At 33.4% G+C, this 24924-nt stretch overlaps 2 protein-coding genes across 3 annotated transcripts in view; both read left to right on the top strand.

Annotated features, from left to right (window-relative positions):
* The window catches only part of LOC106458083, a 67029-nt gene extending 58058 nt beyond the window's left edge, over positions 1–8971 (top strand). The window contains exon 18 of the mRNA XM_022384209.1: positions 1160–8971. Coding sequence (XP_022239917.1) covers positions 1160–5178 — 4019 coding nt within the window. The 3' untranslated portion in view covers positions 5179–8971. The remainder of the gene's footprint in view (positions 1–1159) is intronic.
* A 6694-nt stretch (positions 8972–15665) lies between these two features.
* On the top strand, positions 15666–24658 carry LOC106458087 (ETS-like protein pointed). 2 transcript variants are annotated; one of them, XM_022384206.1, is made up of 4 exons: positions 15666–15868; positions 20188–20247; positions 22436–22656; positions 23814–24089. In XM_022384206.1, the coding sequence occupies exons 2-4, from the start codon at positions 20228–20230 to the stop codon at positions 24026–24028; spliced, it is 456 nt and encodes a 151-aa protein (XP_022239914.1). In that variant the 5' UTR covers positions 15666–15868; positions 20188–20227; the 3' UTR covers positions 24029–24089. The 2 variants fall into 2 exon arrangements, with proteins under 2 accessions (XP_022239914.1, XP_022239915.1); XM_022384207.1 differs by lacking the exon at positions 20188–20247 and adding an exon at positions 24182–24658 and having other exon boundaries at positions 15671–15868; positions 23814–24064.
* The last annotated feature ends 266 nt before the right edge of the window (positions 24659–24924 follow it).

Below are 24924 nucleotides of genomic sequence, written 5' to 3'. Positions count from 1 at the left end.
AGAAATAGAAAACAAAAGAAAAGTACAAACAAAAATAGAAGAATAAACCATAAGTAAAAAAAAAAATTAAAAGGTGCTTATAGCAGTCTATGAAATGACCCAAAGCTAAATTATTGCAAAGTAAAGTAAGTGTAAAGTTTTAATGAAGGCAAACTTTGCTGAATATGTAGAAACATCTGAATGTGTGTTTGCAGTGATAAGCATATGATTTTGAACGAACTGTGCATGTGTATTTTAGACCAAAATATGTTGAGAAAGCCCACAGGAATTGTATTTTATGTAATGTTAATGTTTTTAGGAAGTTGCACACGAGTTAAGTGTTGTTTGTGTGAAATAATTTGCAAATGATAAAAAACAGGAGTTGCAATTGAAGCCAATCGTCAAGTTATGACAACAACATTGTGCCATCGTGTAGCATACTCGTTGCATTAAAATGTTTGACCAAGCAAAAAACAGATTATGTGATTCTGAATGGAAAAGCCAGTATGTAATCCAGAATTCTCGAACAAAGGCCTTTTTAACAATATGAGATCTGTAGCATTTGATTGAAAAATTTGTTAGAAACATACCAGACAAACAGACAATTGCAAGCATATGATTTATATAGATATGTATATACACACACACACACACACATTATGTCAGTTTTTTCTATGTTATTGTATGCATAGAATTTTCTATGTTTATAACACTTTGGTACTTAAAGTGTATTATTTGACTATTAGTGTTTCAAAATTTAAGTGTATTGCATACTGGCATTACAGTATTATGGCAGAATAATTTGTATGTGACATTTTTACATCAAAAGAATATACATTTCAATCACTGACATTTGGATTCAAAGTTCCTCTGGAACTATGTAATGTGTGTAACAATTAAAATATTTTCTTATGCTTATGAAAATCTATCTTCTTTATTTCTGGCTAGATCCATAAAATTTGATAAATAGTTTTACTTTGGAAAATATACTCAAACTAGGTATGTAATATTAAAGAAAACTCAAAGCACAGTTTTTTCTTTATTATTTGTCAACCGAGAAAATGTTTTTAAAAAAAGCCGTATTTGGTTGTTTAAATAGTATTTGGATATGTGTAAAAAAATGTCATAACGAAAGTACTGTGACAACCTATAACAATCTATTCATTTTTCCCCCCCACAGAAGAAGATAATGTGAACTGGAGTTCTAGAAGTTCTAAGAAAAAGGAAAGCAGTCAACATCCCTCTCCATATAAATCACCTAATGTGCATAGCAGTCACATTCGCTCTCTTTCACATGATTCTTACTTTGAAAAATCAGTAGATATTTCTAACGAACAAATTGATGAGGAAAATGAAGAAAATGTATTTCTGCAAATCGATAGTAAATTAAATTTTTCTTGGAAAGACGGTAACGTTGCAGAAACCAGAAGGTCAACAGAACTACCTTTTTCTTTGGATACTATGTTTAAAAAACTGAAAGATACTGAAGTTATGGCTTGTCAGGAAAAATCTTTCTCAGTTGATGGACAGTGTAATAAAACAAATGTTGAGGGTCTTTTTGATGTTTTTTGTGTGGAATCTCAAGATGGTTTCCAAAAACAAAAATTAAGAAGTTCAGACAGTGATGTTTCAAGTTCGAAAATGCAAAAATTGAATTTTCAAAATTTTCACCAAGCCTTCAGTTCCCCCTCTTTTAGTAAGAAGCTAGAATCCTCTGTGATTTTTAATGAAGATGATAGTTCTCCTAGCTTGGGTAAAGTAAGGGACATTGATTTTGTGCAAGGGAGTATTCAAGAAACAAAAGATTGGTATGGTCAAACCTTGTCACTAGATATGCTGAACAAAAAGTATTTTCCTCTTTCCACAGAAGAAAAGCCCAAGAATGTCATAAATGATCTTCAGGTAAATAATAGAATTGAAGTACATGAAAAGGCAGGTAAAGAACTGCCAGAAAATAATAGCTGCACAATAGAAAATGATCTTGGTAAAAAGCCTGTCAAATTGTTAACAAGCGAAGAAAGAATGTCTCCTCCTGTAAGTGATGCAGTTGGAGTTGATGATGGTGTGGGAAAAACAGTTGTGGAACGGTACGGAAATGAAGAAACTATTATAGTTGAAGTACATGCCACTCATGAAGGTTCTTCTGATGAGGATGAAAAACTTAATGAAAGTTATCAAGTAGCTGGCAATACACAACAGACTGCTACTGGGAAAAGTGAAGAAAATGAGCTTCACAAATTTCAAACACAAGGTAGTGAACAGAAACTTGATTGGTCATCAACTTTAGTTCAAAGTTTCTCAGCTGAGGCAACTCTCTCCAATTCTGTCAGTCTATCCCAGCTCAATTCAATTCAAGATTCCAAAGATTTTCATCAAGATATTATAAATGTCACAGATAAATCCAGCATATGTCATTCCTCTTCACTTCCAGAGGAATGTAGTATTAATAATTCAGTAGTGTTAGACCTTGTGAAACTTCCTGATAAAGATGCAGGAAAACGACATAGTGTCGAGAGAGAGCTCCAAGCTCAAACTAGTCCTCTTAGAAACTTCTTTCCTGCAGAGTGTCCAAGATTTATACCTGAAATAAACCAAACAGATAGCAAAGAACCGATGTTTTCTTCTTCTAGTGTAAGTCTAGAAGATGGAGACCAAGAAATCTCTGATGTAGAAGAACTTTTCAAGTACAAGCTGCTAGATGAACAAGAAACACTGAATACACCCATAAACACAATGCTTGTGAAGGAAACACTACCCTTAAAGAATCTAGAAGTACATGAAATCAGCAGTGACTTTTCTAATTTAGCTGAGAAAGACAATATCAGTACAGTTCATGTGCCTCCTCCTATTTTTCCTTCACATTGCTCACTTGAATGGAACAAAGAGAATAATGTAAAAAGCTGTCCAGTTGAAGAAGAATCAAAATGTTCAGAGACATCTAGAAAGAACACTCATACAACAACCATAGACAAAGATGTACATCCAACTTTCTTCTCAGATAATCATGAATGTTCCAAGCCACAAGAAGCTCTTATGAAACAAAATTCTTGTGCTGAAGAAGTCTGTAATAAAAGCTTACAAATCAACTCTCATGTTATCTCAAAGGAACAAGTTGAGTCACATCATCAGAATGCATCAGATTTTGAAAGTGAGGTTTCATTTGAAATGCATATTAATGAAACATATTCAAGTGCTCAGATCTCTAATATTACCTCTGATCAAAGATTTGAAGTTTCTGACAGCCAACACCAGTATTGGTCTGATTCTGCTATAGAGAAGTGTAGCATTTATGAACAGTCTTCTTCAGAAGAAGAATCCAGGTGCAAGTTTGATTCAGAAATTGGGCAATCAATAAAAAGAGATTATCAAATGAGGATAAAAATGGAACAATTACAAGCAAAGAATAACAAAAAATATCCTCTAAGCCCGAAGAGGTCATCACCTTGTGACTCCAAATTTTCAACACCACCCAAACAAGCACAAAAGACTGATTCTTCTAAAGAACTTATCAAAGATGAAAAGAAAATACTGGATGGTGTAGAACTTCGCAAGTGTCCAGGCAGACAATTAGAGAAATTTTCTGAGGAACAAGAAATTGAAAAAAAATGGAATGTGAATTCCCATGTAACGTTTCATGGATCAAATCGCAATTCTATGGTAACAGATAGTAAACGCCTTTCAGAACCTGTTATGAGCAGTTTGCATCCAAAGTTCCTTCCTGTGGATAAAAAAGACTCCGTAAGAACCTTACTCTCTAAATTTGAAACTCCTTCTCTGAAAGAAAATAATTCTGTTAGTGAAACTGATTTTCAAGAAACAGCAAGAAATTGTTTAAATGAAAGTTTAAAAAAGAACAAGCTTTCATCAACTCATCTTTTTTCCCAAATCAAAGTCTTCAAGCCACAATTTGAACAGCTCACAGGCACAACTTCAACCAAATATGATCCCTTGTCAGATCCTACCTTAGAATGTGATATTAATCCACAAGATCTTCTACAAATTCATACATCTGCTTCCAATGGTGGAAAGCTTGAAGTTCAAAAAGCTCTCTCGTGGGGCCCAGAGGAAATGTCTGTATCTAGTACGAACAATGAAAACAATTCCCTAGATTATGTAAAACCACAAACCTTGGATTTTGAAAATATGTCGCACAAAGATTATATGTCAAAACAAGATAATCCAAAAGCCTTATCAATTAGCAGTATGCAAGACAAGGAAAATAAAGATACAAAAACCCAAGAATTTTCATTGCCACTGGGAAAGAAAGAAGTTTTGGAAAACCCTACTCCATTAGTCTCTCAAAATAGAAAAACAAATATTAGTCCAATAAAGTGGCATTCCTTTTCTCCTTTAAGCTCTCCAATTAGAGAAGTGACTGCATTTCCACCAGTAAATTCCATTGTTATAAATCAGAAGGAACAAGTTCATTATTTAAAAGAAGACCATAGAAGTTGGGATAAAGAAATATGGAAATCAGATATCATAAATAAAAATTCTAATAATAAACTGAGAAGAATGAACTCAGAGCCAGAATCTGGATCTCAAACTAATTTAGGACAAGCCACTTCACTGTCATCTTCCATAGATAATCAAGAGAACTGGACCAGTGCATCTTCTCAGTCTACATACACAAAAAATGAGACACTTTCAGTTTTCGAAGACCAGGTGGATAAGGAAGGAGGAGAAGTGTGGGTCAGAGAACGTGCACAAAGATGGCAGAAACATATTTCGGAGAAAATGGGTAATGTTGTACCATTGTCATATAGTTCTAATCACTGTGGGCCCAAGTCTTTCTCAGAAGGCTTAAACAGTACAAGTAAACTCAGTGGGTCACCCTGGAAAAGGGGACAAAAGCCTCCCATCTTGGAGAGACAACTTCTCAAGTCACCAGTAAAAAAAACATCAGAAAATCTACCAGCCAAACCAAAACCTATCCCTGCTCCAAGAACAAGCCTTGTTAAAAAAAACATGACTTTAGATGAAGAAGGCTCAGAACATGTGCCAAAAGTATCTTTATCAGAAGAAACTACATGTAGAGTAGCTAGTGTAGACACATGTGAAGGTGGCATAGCTTCTTATCGACAAGTTCTGTCAGCTCCAAAATGCATTCGAGATCGAGCTGCCATGTTTGAACACTCAGCCACTTCACCTCAGAAGTCATTAGCTCAATCATCAAGCATTCATTCTTCAAAAAGTTAGTGGCATAGTTAGGTGCTTTGTTGTTGATCAACAGAACCTATTCTTTCTTTTTTTTTTAATTATCTGTACAGAAACATTTTGTTAGACAAATGTATCTACATGCAGAGCATGTATGGTAGGAAAAGTGGTTTAATGCATCTTTAGGACTCACTAGGTGAATACAAGGACCAATGGAGAACTTGTGTGCTACAGTGTGAAAATATTCAGTTAAGTAAAGAAAGATACAGTCTTCCATGGTGCGAGTTTTTACCAGGATTTCTCTCTAATATGTTTGTGCAAAATTAGGTAATAGCATTCCATATGCTGTTCAGTGAAAAAAAAATAGTGTTGTGGTTCTTATATCATTCCATTGTTCCAACTAATTTCTTTTTCAATTTTTTTAGCCTGAACTTTGTACTATTATTCTTTTAACTTTGTAATAAATAAAAAATATCTTCTGAAGCAAATATTCACATTACTTAATATATAAAAAAAAGAAAATGCAGTGTACAGGTATTAGAAGAGAAAAAAACATGAAGAATCAAGTTTTATAAGTCAAAAAGTTGAACAGTTTCTAAATTATCACTTGATATTGTTTAAATGAGCTGTGTGCTTTTAAAAAGTTAATATTTGTAACAGAGACGTGTTAATTTAATCCCAGTATTACAATTTTACATGAAAGTGTAAATATACTGGTTACTACAGCAGCCCATTTACTGCATAATGTCATTTCAGAACTTAAATTATTATTTCCTGTGTCATTTGGAAGAGGTTATGTAAGATGCTTGTGGCACAGAGGAACTTTTACTCCTAATATACCAATGTGACAAAGAAAAAACAAAAAATAATAATTTTCTGTGTTTTTTTTTTTCTTTTTTTGAAAAGGTAACTTTTTGTATTTGAAGCATAGCCTTCCAGTTTAAATTTTAGGTTAGTTTTAGTAAAATAAGATCAGTTTTCACTGCTATGCAAAACACTGACAATTCAGACATAGTATTATTAACATTAGTCTGCTCAGTATTTCTTATGCAAATTAAAAGACCATGGTATAAACTTATGACAGTGAAATATTGTATATGTATTTATTTTCTCTCAATATCTTGTGTATATTTTGAAGCTAGTGTATATTTGTAGCAAAACTTACTATGGAGTAAGTACATTTAACAATTGTTTTAAATTTTTTGGTATTAATTTGTTTTGCTACTTTCATTGTAAAATATACTTTTTCACATCTAGTGTTTTTTTTCCCATCACTGTCTTTGCTGTAAATGTGCGTGTAGATATAATTTTGCTTTCCTTAAGTCAAAACCTGGATGTACTTTGTTTACATGAATGTGATATTGGGATTATTTCCTGCTAGTAATGTAGAATATTTTTGCAGTTTCATATGATAAAGTATGAAGCTTTTGTCAGATGTTACAATAATAACCTTAATTGACTGCTGAACAACTTTTTGAAAACAAAACAATTCAACATTGAGTTTGTATTGTTTATGTGATTGTAAATATTAAATATTTCAAGCACCTAAATTCTATGGTTGTATATCTGTTAGATAAATGTATCTTGTATTTCCTTTTTTCTTGTAGAGGTCAAAATATTTTAATTACAAAAACTTGAATGTAATAGTATATATGTTCAATATACTTCCTGTTTCAAACTTAGGAAGTTGATACTCATTATAAATGCATAGTAATGTAATGGTGATTCCTTTTTTCCTTGCAGTGTTATGTATTTACAAGGTTTTTGTGGTACAATATGTTGTAAATTCAGAATTTCATTTGAAATGTGAAAATTCAGACTTTTGTGGCAACTTTCTAGCCAAATAAAGTACGCTGAGATAAGAAATAGGGCAAAAACTAGCAACCTAACATTTTCTTAAATGGCATGCCAACATTTTTATCTTTAGTGTTAGACAAACTAATTCTTAGTCTAGCCATAGCCTTCTGTAACTTAAACTTAATGGTGTTATAAAATATCCATGTATAAAATTCAACTCACTCTAAAAATTAGGGAGAGGAAGAAAAACTTAAAAGCAATGCCAGAAATCCTTTTTTGTTCCTTGTCACATGTCTATGGAGATAATCCAAATAAGTAAACTGTACTGTTGAAATTTTTCAATAAATACACAGCCAACAAAAATAGAAGCATTACATTGCATATTTTACAAGTAATGTTCAAACTTCAGTACAGGAATTAGAAAACTTCTGTTATGTATTCAAACCTAATTGCCATCTTAAAGATGACTATTTTGTTGAAATTTGGTTTTAATCTGTATTATTTTTGTGGGAAAGTAGCATAAAAAATAGAATATAAAGGGAGACTGTGAATATTGGCAGCCTTTTATTTAACATTTAAAAACTAATATACTTAAAGCAGCTCAACAGCTCTTGTACTGGAAGCTTGATGATATTAATAACAACACAAAATAGTAAAATTATAAGAATAAACAAGATAATATATCAAGACTGGTTTGTTACAGGGTATGCCTTTATTACCTTAAACCATTGATGAATTTCTTTTTGTGTACCAGGTATGTGCTGTACTTGTTTTATGTCACAAATTGTATCTGGTGATAGTTTAAGGTGGTACATGTGTTTAAAATTTAATTTATAACTACTTGAAATGAAAAGGCAAACATATATATATATATACAAACACACACAAGTAACTTGTGGCAGGCAGAAGAAAGTGTGTAATAGTAGTATTTCATATCTTCTTCTCTGCCACAAGTAACTAAACAAAAAGACCTTCTGTTGAATAACAGGATAATGTCTTATGGCTGACAAAAGATAGATACCTAGTGTGCTGATTTGAAATTTGTAATGGACTAATTAAGTGGGAAAAAACATCTGGAGTCAAGCTTCGGGATCCAATTTTCAGCCACCTATCAGCATTTAACATCATATAACTTTTAAAATGTGGATGCTTATATGTTAAGAAAAGACTGTTTCCAGCACATTGAAAACTTTAATGTGGTTTGAATTAAAACCAGTGTTCACTATGAAAATTTGCTTAAACTTTTTTTCATATGGACTGAGTATTATATATATATAAATAAAGTGCAGGTATTTTTGTAATGCAACTACTCAAATAATTTTCAGTGATATATATAAATACATATGTAATCAGCTGAAACTTAATAAGGCTTTCATGTGAAAGGTTAACACAAAAAACACAACCTTCTGGGGAAAACATTATAGTATTATATAATAGGATGCGACTTCCCCAGTACTGAGAATGTAATAAAATATATTTAAGTATTGTGTTAAGTGACTTAGTTGAGTTTATCATCAGAAAACTGTGATGCCAGAATGCATTAAAAAATAACCAAAGAAAGAACATTAGTTTAACAATACAGATTGTGATTTCTTTGTTAAATGATATTTTATGTTGTTTTGGAAGCGATGTAAAATGTGTGACAGCTGTAACTTTTTGATGTCGTTATGTTTTGGTTGAGTGCATCAAATAGGTTTGTCCGTGAACGTGGTTTTCAATTCGGGACTTTTTTGATAGAGGTAAAATAACTTGACATTAAATTTATTAGTCATACTTTTACCCTGAGCTCATAACGATAGTATGTCATTCATTGATCCGTAGTTTTTCCTTTTTTTTCTAGTTCTAAATACCATTTGAAATGGGAAATGCCTTAATACTGATATCCAGAGTGTAATATTTGTAAATAGCACAACATTTTCAGGCCAAACTTTTTTTTTCGTTAAGAGTATTACTAATTAATTTAATATACACGATGTATTTGCTTTTTCCGGTGGTTGTAGACTTGTGTATTTGAGAAATAAAATTCATAATATAGTAAGTATTACTGAGGAACTTATTTATGGTTTTTATATGTAAAAAAAAAGAAAAATGTACATACATATGTATAAATACACACACACACATATATATATATATATATATATGCTATTCCAATTGGTAAAGTCCGAGTGATCTGGTTATGGCACTATTCGTTGATAAAGAGTTAACGATGTGTGTTGTTGACTAGCTGCCTTCCCTCTAGTCTTATCACTTCAAAATTAGGGACGCCTAGCGCGAAATTCAACAACAAAATCTTCAAATGATACAGAAACATTAACATTCATTAGAAGAACTTTGTATGCGTAATTCGGTCAAAAATAGAGGTTGTTCTAGTCATTTAAAATAACCAGACTGTAAGAAAGAGTTATATTTACAAATTACTGTGATTCATAAGGCATTTTTGTTTGTTTGTTTGATATTGGTCCTCTAACCATTCCCAGCTCGTCTTGTTAAATAAATATTTAGTAAGACAAGATTTGATCAGATTAGCTTGGTAAACTAGATCCATAATTGTTTTGTAAGATCAATAACCTGTGTGGACTGTGGCCATGCGCCAACACAGTTTTAGTGAAAATGTCCTAGATTCAATCAAAAGCAATAACTTAAATAAAATAATTTCTGATGAGAAAATCCTCAATTACTTATAATAAAAGTAGCAGGGAGAACTTGATATTCTCATATAGTTGAAATGGATGAAATTGTGGCTGCGGAACGAACACAGCGTGTTCATAACGTAGCATTTATTATAAACATGTCAAATTGTAATATAAAATGTGGGGCAGCCCCCCCCCCCTTTTAACCACTTAAAACGTACAAGTTAAATAGATAAGAAATACTTTAAAACATCGGTAATGTTTGCCTTAACTATATAATATTATAATCGCTCGTTGAAAAAGAATTGACAATAACTGATCACATTTATTTACAGCTATTAAAGTAGAAGCATGTTATATGAGTAATCAAAAACACCATAGGTGTGAAAAAGATGTGGCCAAAAAAAAGATTTAGCGTGCGATTTAAAGGAATGAAATCAAAATTGGTAGCTAAACTTGTAGCATTGATAATAATTTAACAGCATATATTCATTCATTAGTTAGCTAGGTTGCGTATTTTGTTTTACCCACCATCATGCCCCAAGTTGAACAGGTTATTCTTCGGAACAAACCGTTACTTTACAGAACCAACCAGATTCTTTAAAATATATGGTGGTAGGTTTTCCTCTCTAAAACAATGTTAATAGCTTCGTTTAAAATAACGCCATGGAATTTAGATTAACAGATTATTGTCATCACCCCCATGTAATCGGTACAGCCGTATCAAGCATCATTATTTATGCTAATTGCTTAAGCTAATATCACTTGACGCTAAACGATCTTTAATTAGGATTATTTCATAAAATTTAGTAAATTTGTGCTGAAAAGTTGGCAATGAATGATCAATAACAACCATACATCCGTATGATTATTTTGAAAACTTAAGTTGGAAACTGCTAATCTAGTTTACTTGGTCTAACCAATAGTTGTGTATCTGCACGTTCTTTCACCTTATAGTTTTGTTGGTCTAAGTCAACCGTATTTAATCCGAATGACAAAAACTAAAAAAGGTCTACTTTTACTTTTAGTTCAGGCTGTAGTAAAAATGTTAGACTGGTAGCTCACGTGACTTTTTGCGTTGACGTGCGCAAAAATTTACATCACACTTGAGCGTTTTTTTGTTCGATAACTTTGCGCATGTTCCTTATATTTACACCTGATGAGACGCCTAATTATACGTTGTAAAGATATATCAGTGTACCAAATTTGAAAAAATACATAAAAGTAAGTATGTTTTTCTATCAAATAAAGTTTCCGTACTTTTGGTGCGAATAATAAAAAAAAGGAAGAAACTCAATTAAAATTGGAGGTGTTACGTATCAGGTATTTATTAATGTATTGCCTTGAAATTTGGTACGTGAAATACGGGTCCAGTAGAATACATCCACTGAAAATATGTAATAGTTTGGATTACCACAGTCCGAGATAAAGAAGGTGAAAAATCGCTAAATTATCACACCTGTTAATAACACACTGTGTGTCCTGCAGCAGGTTGTTTTGACCGTACGACACACTACTGTGTGTCTTGATATAAATGTTTGCTGCCTGAACAGTAAGTACCTATTACATCGCCTCAAAAAGTCCAAGGTAGCATAGAATATACAATATTGGAAATTATAGAAACACACAAGCGATACACATACAGGAATCACAAACTAAGAGTAATGGCCATTTGCTTTACACACACAACGTTACACCTTGTTTTTATGCTGATATAAGTTTATCAATGAACGACTGCGGAATATTGTTCTAAATATCCTATTATTATGATATTTAGCCCCACAATTCAACCAATTATATGGTCGTCGGTTGGCCTTCTCAGTTTTCACATACACCCTCAAGAAAGTTACAAACAGGACTTTGTGCAACCTAATACTAACTCGTGAGTGTTCCTTTAGTCTCTTTACCGTCAAGATATCGCTTCATTACATTAATATTACTGTATGCTTGAAATCATTGTCTTGCTGGAAGGTGAATCCCCATTGAGAAATGGCACCAGTTTTGTGTATGTTACTGTTGGTTGAGATGCAATCCCAAACTTGTACTTACTCACTACCATGCATCTCTGTAGATTTTGTACATTGACTATGATGACTATCCTCTCCGTTGTTGACTAAGTCGAAAATTTGAACTTTCAGATTGACCTGTAAATAGTTCAAATCCAGCTTTGTCCATTTCAATGTTTGTGGTGCGATGCCAATTTCAGTCATTTGGTTGAGTTACTTCTTCCCAGTATCGGTTTTCTAGCATTTCTTGAGACAACTTTATACTAATATGTGTGTTACTGTTCTTGAGGTAGCATGTATACTTGTATTTATAGCAAAGTTGTTGGTCTACCGTTATCTATCTCATAGAAATATACCATGAGATACTTAACTGTACTTTTCGAGAGTTTCAGTGTTTACCCTCGAAAACTTCTATTATTAGCAGTCAGGGGTGGCGCCAGCTTTTTCCCAGTGAGTGGTTTGAAATGGCCTAGACACAAAATTGACGGAGCTGTACTGTGCATCTTGTGGTCATGCATACTGTATTATCTAGAAGCTGAATCAGCTTTAACAGTAAGCACTTTTCGTTGGATTTGGTTTGTTTTGAATTTCGCGCAAAGCTACACGAGGGCTATCTGCGCTAGCCGTTCCTAATTTAGCAGTGTAAGATTAGAGGGAAGGCAGCTAGTCATCATCACCCACCGCCAACTCTTGGGCTACTCTTTTACCAACGAATAGTGGGATTGACCGTCACATTATAATGCCCCCACGGCTGAAAGGGCGAGCATGTTTGGTGTGACGGGGATTCGAACCCGCGAACCTCAGATTGCTAGTCGAGCGCCGTCCCTGTTAGTAGTATCAATTTCACGTACCCTCTTCAGAGTCTTGCATACAGCTTCTACTGAAACATGGTATCAATTTCTTCACGATCTCGTGTACTACTACTACTGGGCATAATAAGACAGTTATTCTATTAAAGGGGATGGCATTCTTGTAGTAGTTGCCTATTATACGACTTTCCTCGCCGTTTTCATCAGTATTTCAAATAATGTATTTATGTTAAATATTTTATTTCCTTTGTATAGTCTACAAACGATCTATTTTAAAAAAAATTCTTGAATATAAGAATAATACATGAATATTGCCACCGTTCATTTGCCGTACAAAGCATGTTTGAAATTTTACTTGTAATTAAAGAGAGCAGCATTCGCGGACGAATGCAACATGGCCAATTTTGACACGAGAAAAATCGTGCAAAACACAGAAAAATTAAAAACTGTCTATACCACTGCTTGGAACCAGCAATAATATATCTTTGTACCAAATCCCATGTAAGTTGGCTGACATACACATGAATAGTTCAGGAAAACCCCAAATTGTGCTTTCCTTGCTATAAAATTGAGCAAAAGACAAAAATTCTAAAATTGTCTATGATACTCTATATCTCTGTGTGAGATCTGTAAAAAATCATCTTTTTACCAAATCCTATGTAAATTGGCCAAAATACGGCGGAGTAATTGTCAAAAAAACTTAAAATTATGCTTTTTTGTGGCATCTTGACCTCCCTGTAATTACTAAAAAAAGGGCAAGTCTAACATTTTTGTTTGTCCATGTGTGTTGCCTGTAGAAAAGTATCTTTGTATCAAATTCCATGTAAATTGGTCGAAACAATGCTAAATAATTGACCAACACCCCTTAAATTATGGCTTGATCCCCCTAGAATTAGCATATTCCACATTTTTTATGTATGTGTATGGGACCTCAAAAAAGTATCTTTGTACCAAATCCCATGTAAACTGGCCTAAATACGACGGAGTAATTGTAAAAAAACACACACACACACATAAAATTATGCTTTTTGTGGCATGTTGATCCCTCCGTAATAAATAGAAATAGAAAATTCTATCATTTTTGTTTGTCAATGTGAGGGATCTGTTGAAAAATACCTTTGTATCAAATCCCATGTAAATTGGTCAAAATACGGCCGAGCAATTGACCAAAAATCCCCAAATCATGATTTTTTTAGCTCTTGCCCCCTAAAAAGACTCAAAATGGGCAAATCCAAGTTTATTGTGTCAATGGGGTGGGGGCATTAAAATTTATATTTGTGCTAATTTTCATCTTGATTGCTATATATATATACGACCGTACAGGAGCCCAAAATATACATTTTGGGGCTGTTTGACCTTTCATCCCATACATTCTTTAGAAAAACCTAAATGAAAAAGGTGTCTGGGCATATTGGACCAAGGAATAACCCTACCAAGTTTGAAATCAATCTGCAGAAAAATGAAGGAATGGCGGTCGATTGAAAAATGTTTGGAAGAAGAAACAATACAAAAACAGTATGTCTCTATGGAGACGTAATGAAAGCTACTTAAGATTAGTCATTTTCTCTCGAGCAATTATATGAAATAATTACAACTTAAAGTGACATGGTTGAAACGTTATTGCTGTTTTATACGAACTGTCAGTACTAGTACTGAATTAATTAATCACATCCCTGTGCAATGTTTAAATAGCAAATTTATTATCTGTGAAAAACAAAAGCTTAATAATACTTGTTACACTTCCACAATTACGTCTTTCATCAATTATATTTCACCACCTTTACAGATCATTGATTTATTACGGAAATATATATTGCTATTTGTTACTTCTTATTATTATTTTTGGTTCTATATCATATGAATTTCGACACTGAACATAGGCTAAAGAGGTTACAAATCAAAGCTACGCAAGTACTACAAAATAGGGTCTTGTCCAAAAGCCACGAAATAGTTTAACGCTCTTGAGTCTTGACAATGAATATAGAAACATTTGATGCTTCTGGTAGTTTTCTTTGTAGATTCGTCCGGTTTTTATAAGAAGTTTATATTAAATAAATGTTTCGATTTATTAAGTTTTGTTCATATATGGAATCTTTCATTTGCCCAATTATCTTTCAATATATTTATCTGTGTTTTAAGCTACAGGTATCTGTTGCAACTTTAATACCGGTTCCGATAACTGGCGATTTATAATTATACACTTTCTGATACTTGTTGCATAATCGAGAGACCTGGTCTTTGGTTTCAAGCCATTTTTCAAATTCCTATAGTTGATGTGAGTAAAAGGCAGATTCGAAGACAATATTATTGATACTGACAATATACACACAGGCTTCCATTGGCTGCTTTTTGAATTTGACAATTAGTTGTATTCACATATACGCTTCCAATGGTTATCTTTTAAGTCTGACAATTAACTGTCTTGTTGCACACGAAGCAGCATAGACAAAAATAGCCATAAGAGTTTAGCCGCTTTGAACAGTATGGTTTCCAAATTCTTTATTAATATATAATGAAGGGTGAATAAACACATAACTGTCATTTACTTGGAATGAAACTGAAATGTCCATATAAAATATAAAACGAAATTACTTCATAGGCTCAGTCGACCTACTGTTGGTTACATTCTACTGGAACACCTAAGTAGCAGAAACTTTAATTATCGTGTAAATATTCATTAGGTCTGCAACGATGTCGTCGGTACTAGCTGTATAAGTTTCAAAATAAATAATAACTTTCTGTTCGAATAGCCACACTAAATGGTGTTTGCTTACTAATGAACAAATCAAAATATGCTTCTAATTATTTTGATGAAGTGAGACTTTTCAACGTAGAGACCCTTTACTCCTTCCTGGTGTTTCTGCTGCTACATAATTATAGTTACTTATGTGTAGCTGTTTTCTTTTGTTTAAATACGTGCTTGGCCAAATAAACAAAACATCAGCGGAGAGTTCAATTCCTACTCTTATTCATTTCTTTATCAAGTGATATATATACCATATCACGTGGTTTGTTTCTCTTCTGAGTAAATGTTTTCATGTTTCGTTTAGAGAGAGAGAGAGAAAGATCAGTCGTTCAATTTAACTATTTTTCTAAAATCAGCCAACGATAGTGATAAAATAAGACTGCATTTTAGTATTAGTCTCAGTACTATAAAATTATTTTCGTCTGTTCTCGTTATCGTTCAAAAAGTTTGAGAATGACGAAATATGTCTCTCACTAGACCAAAAAAAAAAAACAGTAGTGGCGAGATGGGCTGTGGCGCTGAAGTAGCAGTCTGTAGGGGGAAACACTGTGTTAGTGTAGCTACTTTCTTCGTAGGAAGGTGCGTCTTCAGTTTGAATACACAGATATTATTTGAACTCCCATCCTCGTAAAGAAATCCTTACGTGGTGAATTTCTATATAACATTGGAACACTTAGCTAATAATTGGATCCAGTATTGTCGTACTGTGTAAACCATTCATATTGGTAATATGAAGGAGTGGTAAGTAAAATATTTATTATATTTTTAAAGCTTTGAATGAGGAAAGTTTTTCCATACGTTTTAGATAAATTAAAGAAGACGTCAGATGGTTGCCTGTCTCTATATTATTAGTTTTTATCTTATCTCTTACAGAAAATTGTAAGAGTTTCGCTACTTTTAACTTAATGTATTTTACATGATTTCATTGACTCAGTCGATTTACTGTTATATACGTAAGTAGCAGGAATTTCGTAAAAGTTTCAAAATAAATAAGTCTCACTAGATGTTGTTTGCTTAGTATCTATGAAATCAAAATACGCTTCTAATTATATTAATGAAGTGATAAAACTCATTTTATTTTTATTTTTTTTTAGAATATATAATTCCCAGGAAAATATTGCCTCCTGCGTTATCAGTAACTGCGCATTAGAAATGATGACATAAAATACCAGCGACTTGCTGGTCCAGCGGTATGTGTGCAGTGTAATTATGGTTGTAATCGAGTTGCGATCATTGTGGTGGATACAACACAGATACCCCATTGCGTAGCTTCGCCCTTAACAATAACCAAATAAGCAAAGCTACTCGATGGCTATCTGCGCTAGCCGTCCCTAATTTTGGGAGTGATCGGAGGGATGGCAGCTAGTTAACTCCAATGAATAGTGGGATTGACCATCACATTATGACGCCCCTACGGCTGAAAGAGCGAGCATGTTTGGTGATGGGATTCGAACTCACGACCCGTAGATTGCCAGTCGAGTGCCATAACCACCAAGTCATGCCAGACGTTTACTAAAACACCCAATGGGTTTTAGAATATAAAAAATTATGGATTTCGCCAATGGAGTTGAGTGTGTCATGGCCAAAATATCCTCAATGAACTACAATGTGACCACTCTGTGTGAATGTAACTGCAACTTTCAACAATATTCCAAGCACAGCCTACAGCACAATCATGTTTCCATTTGAACGCAGCTGAAACTCCTGATCTCAGAGTCAACATTTCATGTGAACATAATTACAACTATTGACTATGACACTAGTATTCCGTGCGAACTACAAACTACAAAACAACCTTTCTATTTATAGCTAATTTAAATGCAATAGCTGACGCACCACTATTAATTCACAATATATAATAATTATGAAGGGGAATTATGATGAAGTTACAAAGACAATTTGATAATCATGTCTTCTTTGTTGTTCTTGTTAGTGTTATTAAAGGACTAAGAACGCATTTACTAAACTTGGTTTGTTTATTTTTCGCCCTTTGTTTTTCATTGTACTCCAGTGCTTTGGTTTTGTTGATTAGCAGGACCTTTCGAAAGTAACCTCAAATAGTGCATTTTCCTTAAATTTTGAGGTCTCTTAATTATGCTAGGTTTTCAATTATGCTAAGTAACGTATTTCTAAAAACCAATGAGTATCAGGGTTCAACAGGCTGGCTGAGATACGAAAGACGTAATGATTGTCTAGGCGCAATATGTATCATGTAGTTATTATACATCATAGTTAAATCACTTACAAATCAAATCTTAGATACGAATTAAGAACATATTATTATTTATTCTATTTATTTATTATTATTTTATTCGAATTAACTTTAGTACCATAACATAGAAGAAAAATGTAATTACGTCACCTATAACAGAGTTTTTCAACTTGTGGATTGCGACTCGTGGACGCCCACGAAGGGTGTCCAGAAGATCGCAATGACGTAAAATATTTATAGTTTTCCCTTTTTTGTTGTTGTTTTTACAATAAACAGAAACCATCTAAATGCTAAGTGAAATGAGTTGGTCAGTCAATCTTCACACCAGCGACTCCAACAAGTATGATCAGTCAATCTTCACATCAGGGACTCCAACAAATATGATCAGTCAATCTTCACACCAGCGACTCCAACAAGTGTGATCAGTCAATCTTCACACCAGGGACTCCAACAAATATGATCAGTCAATCTTCACACCAGCGACTCCAACAAGTGTGATCAGTCAATCTTCACACCAGGGACTCCAACAAATATGATCAGTCAATCTTCACACCAGCGACTCCAATAAGTAGCGCTATATTTGCTTCACTTTAATTATGTAAATCAGGATTGTCAAGAAGACAAATACAGAAATCGAAAGCTACTTGGAAATAACTTGTTTTGGCGCTCCATATGCATCAGTCCATGAATGGAACTGCTTCACAAATTCAAACAGACACGCCCATCCTACTGATAATTAAGTTACGTAAATTTTTTTCGTTTTTTAATGTTTGATAATCTGGTCTTAGAAGTGAGTCGCGAGTATGAAATCTGACTTTAAAAAAAGTGGTCGTAATACGCTAAAATTTAGGAAACACGACCTTCAGATTTTATGATATTTGTTTGCTTGTAGTTATGAACAAAATTGCACGATGGGCTATCTATGCTATACCCACCACAGGTATCGAAACCCCATTTTTAGCGTTAAAAGGTCGCAGATATACCACTGAGCCACTGGGAAGCAGACTTTATAAAGATAGGAAAAACACATTTTTAAATGTTTAACTTTTCTTAGTTACCAGAATTAGTTACGACATCCTACATGTAAACATGAGCCTTATTTCATCACAGCACTTTAAGTGTAAATTACGATATGCGATAGGCATCTGGGAGGCTAGCGTATGTATATTGTGATTACCGGAATACAACGTCATCGTACGTTTACGCACATAAAAATCAACTATGTGCTTATACCAAGAATTTCCTGTCTGCCGCCAACCCGTGACGTCATTAGACTGTCTGCAAAAGTTATATAGGCATCTGCTTTTCAAAATGTGGAATACTGAAGTCATATCCGTTTGTTTCTCTTGGAATTATTAGCAACTGTTTAGGGTCAGATTACAAAATACTAGCAGCGTTGCCAGGGTTTTCGAAAAAAAACAAACAACAACCCTACTCTCCCTGTTTCTCCGTTCCATATTTCGATAGGTAAAAAATATTTTGTGAATTTATGAAAAAAAACAACAACAACCTTTGGTTTGAAACTACGAACCTGTTTTAAATCAGGGGTTCCTTATGAACGATGTTTTTTTGTTGTTGTTTTTTTTTTCCTTCACTGGCAAATATAAATAGGCCCTTATAAAGAATATTTATAAATTATATTATCTTATACACGTATGAGTACCCGTTCTGGCGAACAGAATAAACCTAGCTCTATTCCTCCAATCCCACGTCATTTCTCCTCAAATATTAAAATTTCAAACGTAAATATATATGTAATATTGTGTTCAATTTACTTTAATATAAATTTAATATATTTTTATAAATGTGATACCGTATTCACCTTATGACATTGATGTATGAAATATACTACAAACAAAATGCAATATTGTATTTTATAACATATCAAAAGAAAAAACTCCCTTCAAGAGAAAAGAAAGAGAATAAAATACAATCTCTGACTTGACTTTAATATCATTTTACACAATAAGTATTATAACGTAAGTCCTTATTATTTTCACGTGTATATTTTATAGGGTAGGCCTACTGTTTCCTTTTTTACACACAACATTCTAATTCCGCATACATTTATTTTGTGTGTGAAGTTAAATATATGCTGTATTAGTAGAAGTACAATTAATAATGCATAATTAAATAGGCCTATCTATTCTAATGCTAATAAAAAATATAATTTCCAGGTTCAACCCATTTTCCACCTCATGCAAGTTCTTTACCATTTACGCTGACTTGACTTTAATCTCATTGTACACAATATAATTTAAGCTTTACTCTTTTCGCGTATTCTATTTTATGGCAGACGGCATAATTTTATTTTATAGGCTAGGCCTAATGTTTGCTTTTTCACCTACGACATTCTAATTCTACATACATTTATTTTGTGTGTGAGGTTTGATCTGTAACTAAATAGGGCTATAATGGTATATTCTAAATTAAATGCTAACTCAAACTTACCAAAAAATGTCAAGTCTGCGTAGAATTTATTTGCGTAATGTCCATGTTAACGATATAATTACCCGTGCGGTAGCAGACGATATGCACGTATATTAACAAAACGTTATTGAGTGAAGTGTGACCTGCGCAGTGAACACGGCGGACAAACAAGTAAACAGAGAGATTTTGAATTTTATCTATAAATGGATAAATAAAACAAAATATAGTTCTATCACCATATGTGCAAGAAAGTATACATATATATTTTTGTAAATTTATAAAAAAGTTAAACATCAAATATTATAGAAATTGTTAAATGTTTATCAAAAATCTGCCATAGACACAGAATTTGTGTATAGATTATTATTAATGCTTTGTCTACATTTTCACAATAGTTTACATTTTTTTACTCTTACAGTTTAAACATCGATAGGTGAAGAAGAATTATCATCCAATAGATGACACCAGTAGCTCAGCGGTAAGTTTGAGGGCTTATGAGGCTAATAATCGAATTTCGATACTTGCGATAGGCACAGCACAGATAGCCCATTGTGTAGCCTTGCACTTAATAACAAACAAATCCAATAGATCTAACAGAAAACAAACTTAAACTGCAGATGTTTCTTACACACCTCTGGGACCTGGCATGGCTTGGCGGTTAAGTCACTCGACTCACAATCTGCGGGTCACAGGATCGAATACCATCACTGAACTTGCTCGTCCTTTCAGCTGTGGGGGTGCGTTATAAAGTACCGGTCAATCCAACTATTCGTTAGTGAAAAGTAGCCCAAAAGCTGGCGAATGAATGGTGTTGACTAACTGCCTTCTGTCTATTCTATCACTTATAAATTAGGAACGGCTAGAGCGATAGCCTTCGAGGAGCTTTACGCGAAATTTTGTAAACAAACTGACACATATTTCTGGTTTGAAATATGTACTGAATAATTTAAGAGACTTGTAATAAAAACATCTGTAGACTAAGTGGGTTTGTGTTTTGTCGCAAATATTAGGCCTATTGGGCCTATTGCTTTGTCAATCTGGGCATTCAAACGGTAACTTTGAAATTTCATATGTTTCTTATATAAATAGCATTTCAAATAAAGCTCACGAGTTCTAGCATTAATCGAAAGGATTTTTGAGCACTAACTGAAATGCTATGACATGAAATATGTTATGGTTAAATTAAGAGAAATAAACGTTCAAAAATATATATAGTCTAAGTTATTTTTATCGGTAAGGCTAGTTTACAGTTTTTTACAGCATATTTTATACATGGAGGTTATAAAGAAAACCCCAGATTATAAAACGATTTCGTCTTAAAAATTTCATCAAAGGCACATTGAGATTCATACGTTTTATTCAGGAAAGCTTGCGTCACTTCTGGTTCAGGTGAAAGTAATTACTGGGTGTCCGAAATGCCTGAAACCATAGATGATTTGCAGTTGTTGTTTTTATTTCAGATACATGACTGATTATGGTGCTGTCAAAGCATGAGAAGGTCGAGTTAATCCTGCTGTTAATCCAGATTTGTTTCGAATTAAAAGGACAGCATGTGGAACACATTCTGTAAAATTCGTTGAAGTGCCTTTGGTTCCAGAAATTATGGACACACTGTAGACTGTGCGCGCAAATGTCATTGGTTTGGTTGTTGTTAAGCGCAAAGCTACATATTAGGCAATCTGTACACAGCCCACCACGGGTGTCGAAACCAGAATTTGAGCGTCGAGTGTGTGTGTGTGTGTGTTCTTATAGCAAAGCCACATCGGGCTATCTGCTGTGTCCACCGAGGGAAATCGCGTCCCCTATTTGGGTATTATAAATTCGAAAACTTACCGATGTCCCATCGGGAGACACTGAGCGTCGAAAGCCAGCAGGTTTACCACTGTGCCACATGTTATTTGCCATCATTGTTGATTTAACAAGCGTAATACAAAAATTTACTATTGTGTCACTTCTGATCAAAATAACTAACATTATCTAAAGATTCAAAAACAATTAGTACGACGATATTATGATGCCAGTCTTAGTCATTTGAAAAGTTATGTTACGGAAAGACATTTTTTTTCCTTCTCCAGCTTCGTACAGAAAGAACTATCAAAACAATATTCTAGTTATATGCATCCTACCATTGCGACCCTCCTCTTCCCCAATGGCTCAGCGAAATATTTGAGGATATATAACGCTAAACCCTTGGAAATGATACTGGCAGTAGGCACAGCACAGATAACCCACCGAGTAGCTTTGTGCTTCGTATCAAGCACATTTTTATTCGTTCACTGCTAAGCCCAAAACTGCACATTTGGTATCTTTGCTCTGCTCACCGCGAATATTGAAACCCAATTTTTAGCGTTAAAAGCCCACAGACTTACCGCTGATATTATTCCTTTTTTCTATTTCTTGACGATGATTCGAGCTAATAATTTAAAAACGGCATTTGTTCGAAATGTCGCCAACAAATTAAAAAATATAATACTTAAAGGTGATTTACCTTCAAAAGTCTGAATGCCTTATTTTACCACCTTCACATTTTTTTCCGTTGTTTTTTTCTATATGTGTATCTAGTGTTAGCAATTTTATTGATTAACAAAATAATTTTAATTCATATCTATTTAATAATCACGTCAATCCCATTAGCCTCATTCTGATGTTTTATAAATTATTTTAAGGGTTGATGCACCACCTGTCTGTTACTCAAATGCTAAAAATCTCGCAAGTCCAGTCTGGAGAACAGACGCTCTTACTGTTCCCTGTTCTTACTTATCGAGGTCCACCCACGGTAGTCAAGTCTTTTATCCTGCACCGAAGTGCAAGACAGCATGTAAAACTTCATTCATATGTCAGCCCTGGAGAAATATGGTTCCGAATTGTGATTATTTATTACCTAAAGGTTTGTATTGTCCTCTTTACAATTGTTTGAACATTCAAATCTAGATAATACTAATGTACTTTCGCAATGTTCCCGAAAACGTCCCGTTTCAAGAGTAAATCAAACCAAAATTAAGAGTAACAAATATTTTTATTTCTAAATTTTGAAGTTTATATGTCATGCTGTTTGGTAGTCTACAGGGTGCATAATTCTTCTCGTGATTCATGACATGCGCATGTCATGACAGTATAAATTGCAATGTTAAGCGTCCCTTATGTGACGTCATTTTAGTGGTTACTAACTGACTGACAGACAATACACTACTGTATTCTGGTGTGAGTTGTTAAAACAGGTAACCACTCCAGGTGGCCTTTGGCCCACTTTAGTGGAAATTATTTTACCGCCATTTATCGTAAAATGTTTTTTAATATTTAAATGTAAGCCCAAGCAATAGTCATGTTTGAAAGTTTAAGATTTCCATTTCCCTTTCTAGCTGGGTCAAAGAAAAAAAGTTTTTCAATGTTTGTCAAAATTTGTAGTTAGAACATTAAAAACTCGTATCGAGATTCACGCGTTTTTATTCTGAAGAAAATTTTCATATATATATATATATGAAGAGGTTTTGTTATTGAGAGAGGTGAAATTATGGTATGAGTTATCATTGCTTGACCACTTTTCTTTTTTCTTTTTTTTTTGTTTCTCTAATCAAAATAACAAATTGAAAATGTCGGTAAATCGAGACGTTGTTTTCTATCCTATTAGTGATTAGGTTGAAATAAACATGATCCCACTTAATTTTTTTTTAGGAAACTGTCTAATTGTACATAACTTTCAAAGAACTGTTGATCCCCTTTTTGAACTACATTTGTCATTTAAACTTTTGTTTGGTACATTTGAGTAGTTTATTCATGTATTATAGTCTAAATATTGTATATTTGATATAATCAGAACTCAAGTTCAAGCTGTTACCACGTCATGATGTAATTAAATTAAGTGCTATTATTCAATACATTGCTTCAAAATGAAGTCTATTTTCAAGCACTTGATACAAAATTTAATATTAATTCGAAGTCACAGACACGTTAATATATATATATATATGTTTAACTGCACTCTCATTAAGTACATTTTATTCTATTTCATTCGATAATAATCAATGAATCTTTTTATTTTTTTAGACCCTCGCCAGTGGACACGAGAACATGTGGCCTGCTGGCTGCAGCACGTCATTACGCGCCATCAGTTGCCTTCAGTTCAGCTTGACCGTTTTTTGATGAATGGGAAAGCACTGTGTTTAATGAGTATGGAAATGTTTGTTCATAGAGTACCATTAGGAGGAAAGCTGCTCTACAAAGACTTCCAGCTTCGTCTTAGTACTGTCCTTTATAGTTGATACTTAAAGTATCTCGAAGTGTAGCCTAAAATAAACATCACTCAGAATGAAGTTGCTCTAATATTGCTCACAGTTGATTGAAAGAAGTCAAGTTGTTCTTATATTGCTCACAGTTGACTTCTTTCAATCAACTGTGAGCAATATTAGAGTAACTTCATTTTTTGGTGTAGCCTAAAATAAACATCACTCAGAATGAAGTTGCTCTGATATTGCTCACAGTTGATTGAAAGAAGTCAAGTTGTTCTTATATTGCTCACAGTTGATTGAAGAAAGTCAAGTTATTCTTATAGTACTCAATATTGATTGCAGGAAGTCAAATCGTTTACTTTACTGAAGAATCGCAATAGTTTGACCAAATACCCATTTCAGTTAGTATGTTTCATGTCACACGATCAGTGATTACTCGTATCATATTTATAAGTTAATAGAAACTACGAATAATACCAATATTCAGATTGGTATATAACAAAACCAATCTGTACAGTTTTCCTCTCACATTATTAACTCCCTAACATATGATGTTCTTTTATTTTAGAGTGTCACAGCACTATTTTAAACTGTGTGTGTGTTGCTCGAAGAGTACATGTTGTTTTTACAAAATAAACCATCTGTTTGAATGAATGCTCTACACTTGGATTTTGTGATAATGGAAATTCATCGCTGTTTACTGTTTTATTTTTGTTTTAGTTCTTCTTGGCTGAAAATATAAAAGTGTTTAATTTATTTTTTCACCTTTGAAATTCATTTAGTATAACACACGGCTTAGTAAACACTCTTGTAAAAAAAGCGTAAAAAACAGAACAGTACATTAGGGTTCAATTAACTGTAAAGAATAACCAGAAATTCAGAGTAGATTTATTTACAGACTTAACTCAATGTGTCATTTTATATATCAT

The sequence above is a fragment of the Limulus polyphemus genome, unplaced genomic scaffold (assembly GCF_000517525.1).
Source record: "Limulus polyphemus unplaced genomic scaffold, Limulus_polyphemus-2.1.2 Scaffold414, whole genome shotgun sequence".
Taxonomy (NCBI): domain Eukaryota; kingdom Metazoa; phylum Arthropoda; class Merostomata; order Xiphosura; family Limulidae; genus Limulus; species Limulus polyphemus.
This window is presented reverse-complemented; position numbering and strand designations above follow the sequence as displayed.

Coding starts and splice junctions, on each gene's coding strand:
- LOC106458087 (XM_022384206.1), top strand. CDS start 20,228: ATGACACCAGTAGCTCAGCG. Junction 20,248..22,435: donor ATGACACCAGTAGCTCAGCG/GTAAGTTTGAGG, acceptor AATTATTTTAAG/GGTTGATGCACCACCTGTCT. Junction 22,657..23,813: donor TGATTATTTATTACCTAAAG/GTTTGTATTGTC, acceptor TTATTTTTTTAG/ACCCTCGCCAGTGGACACGA.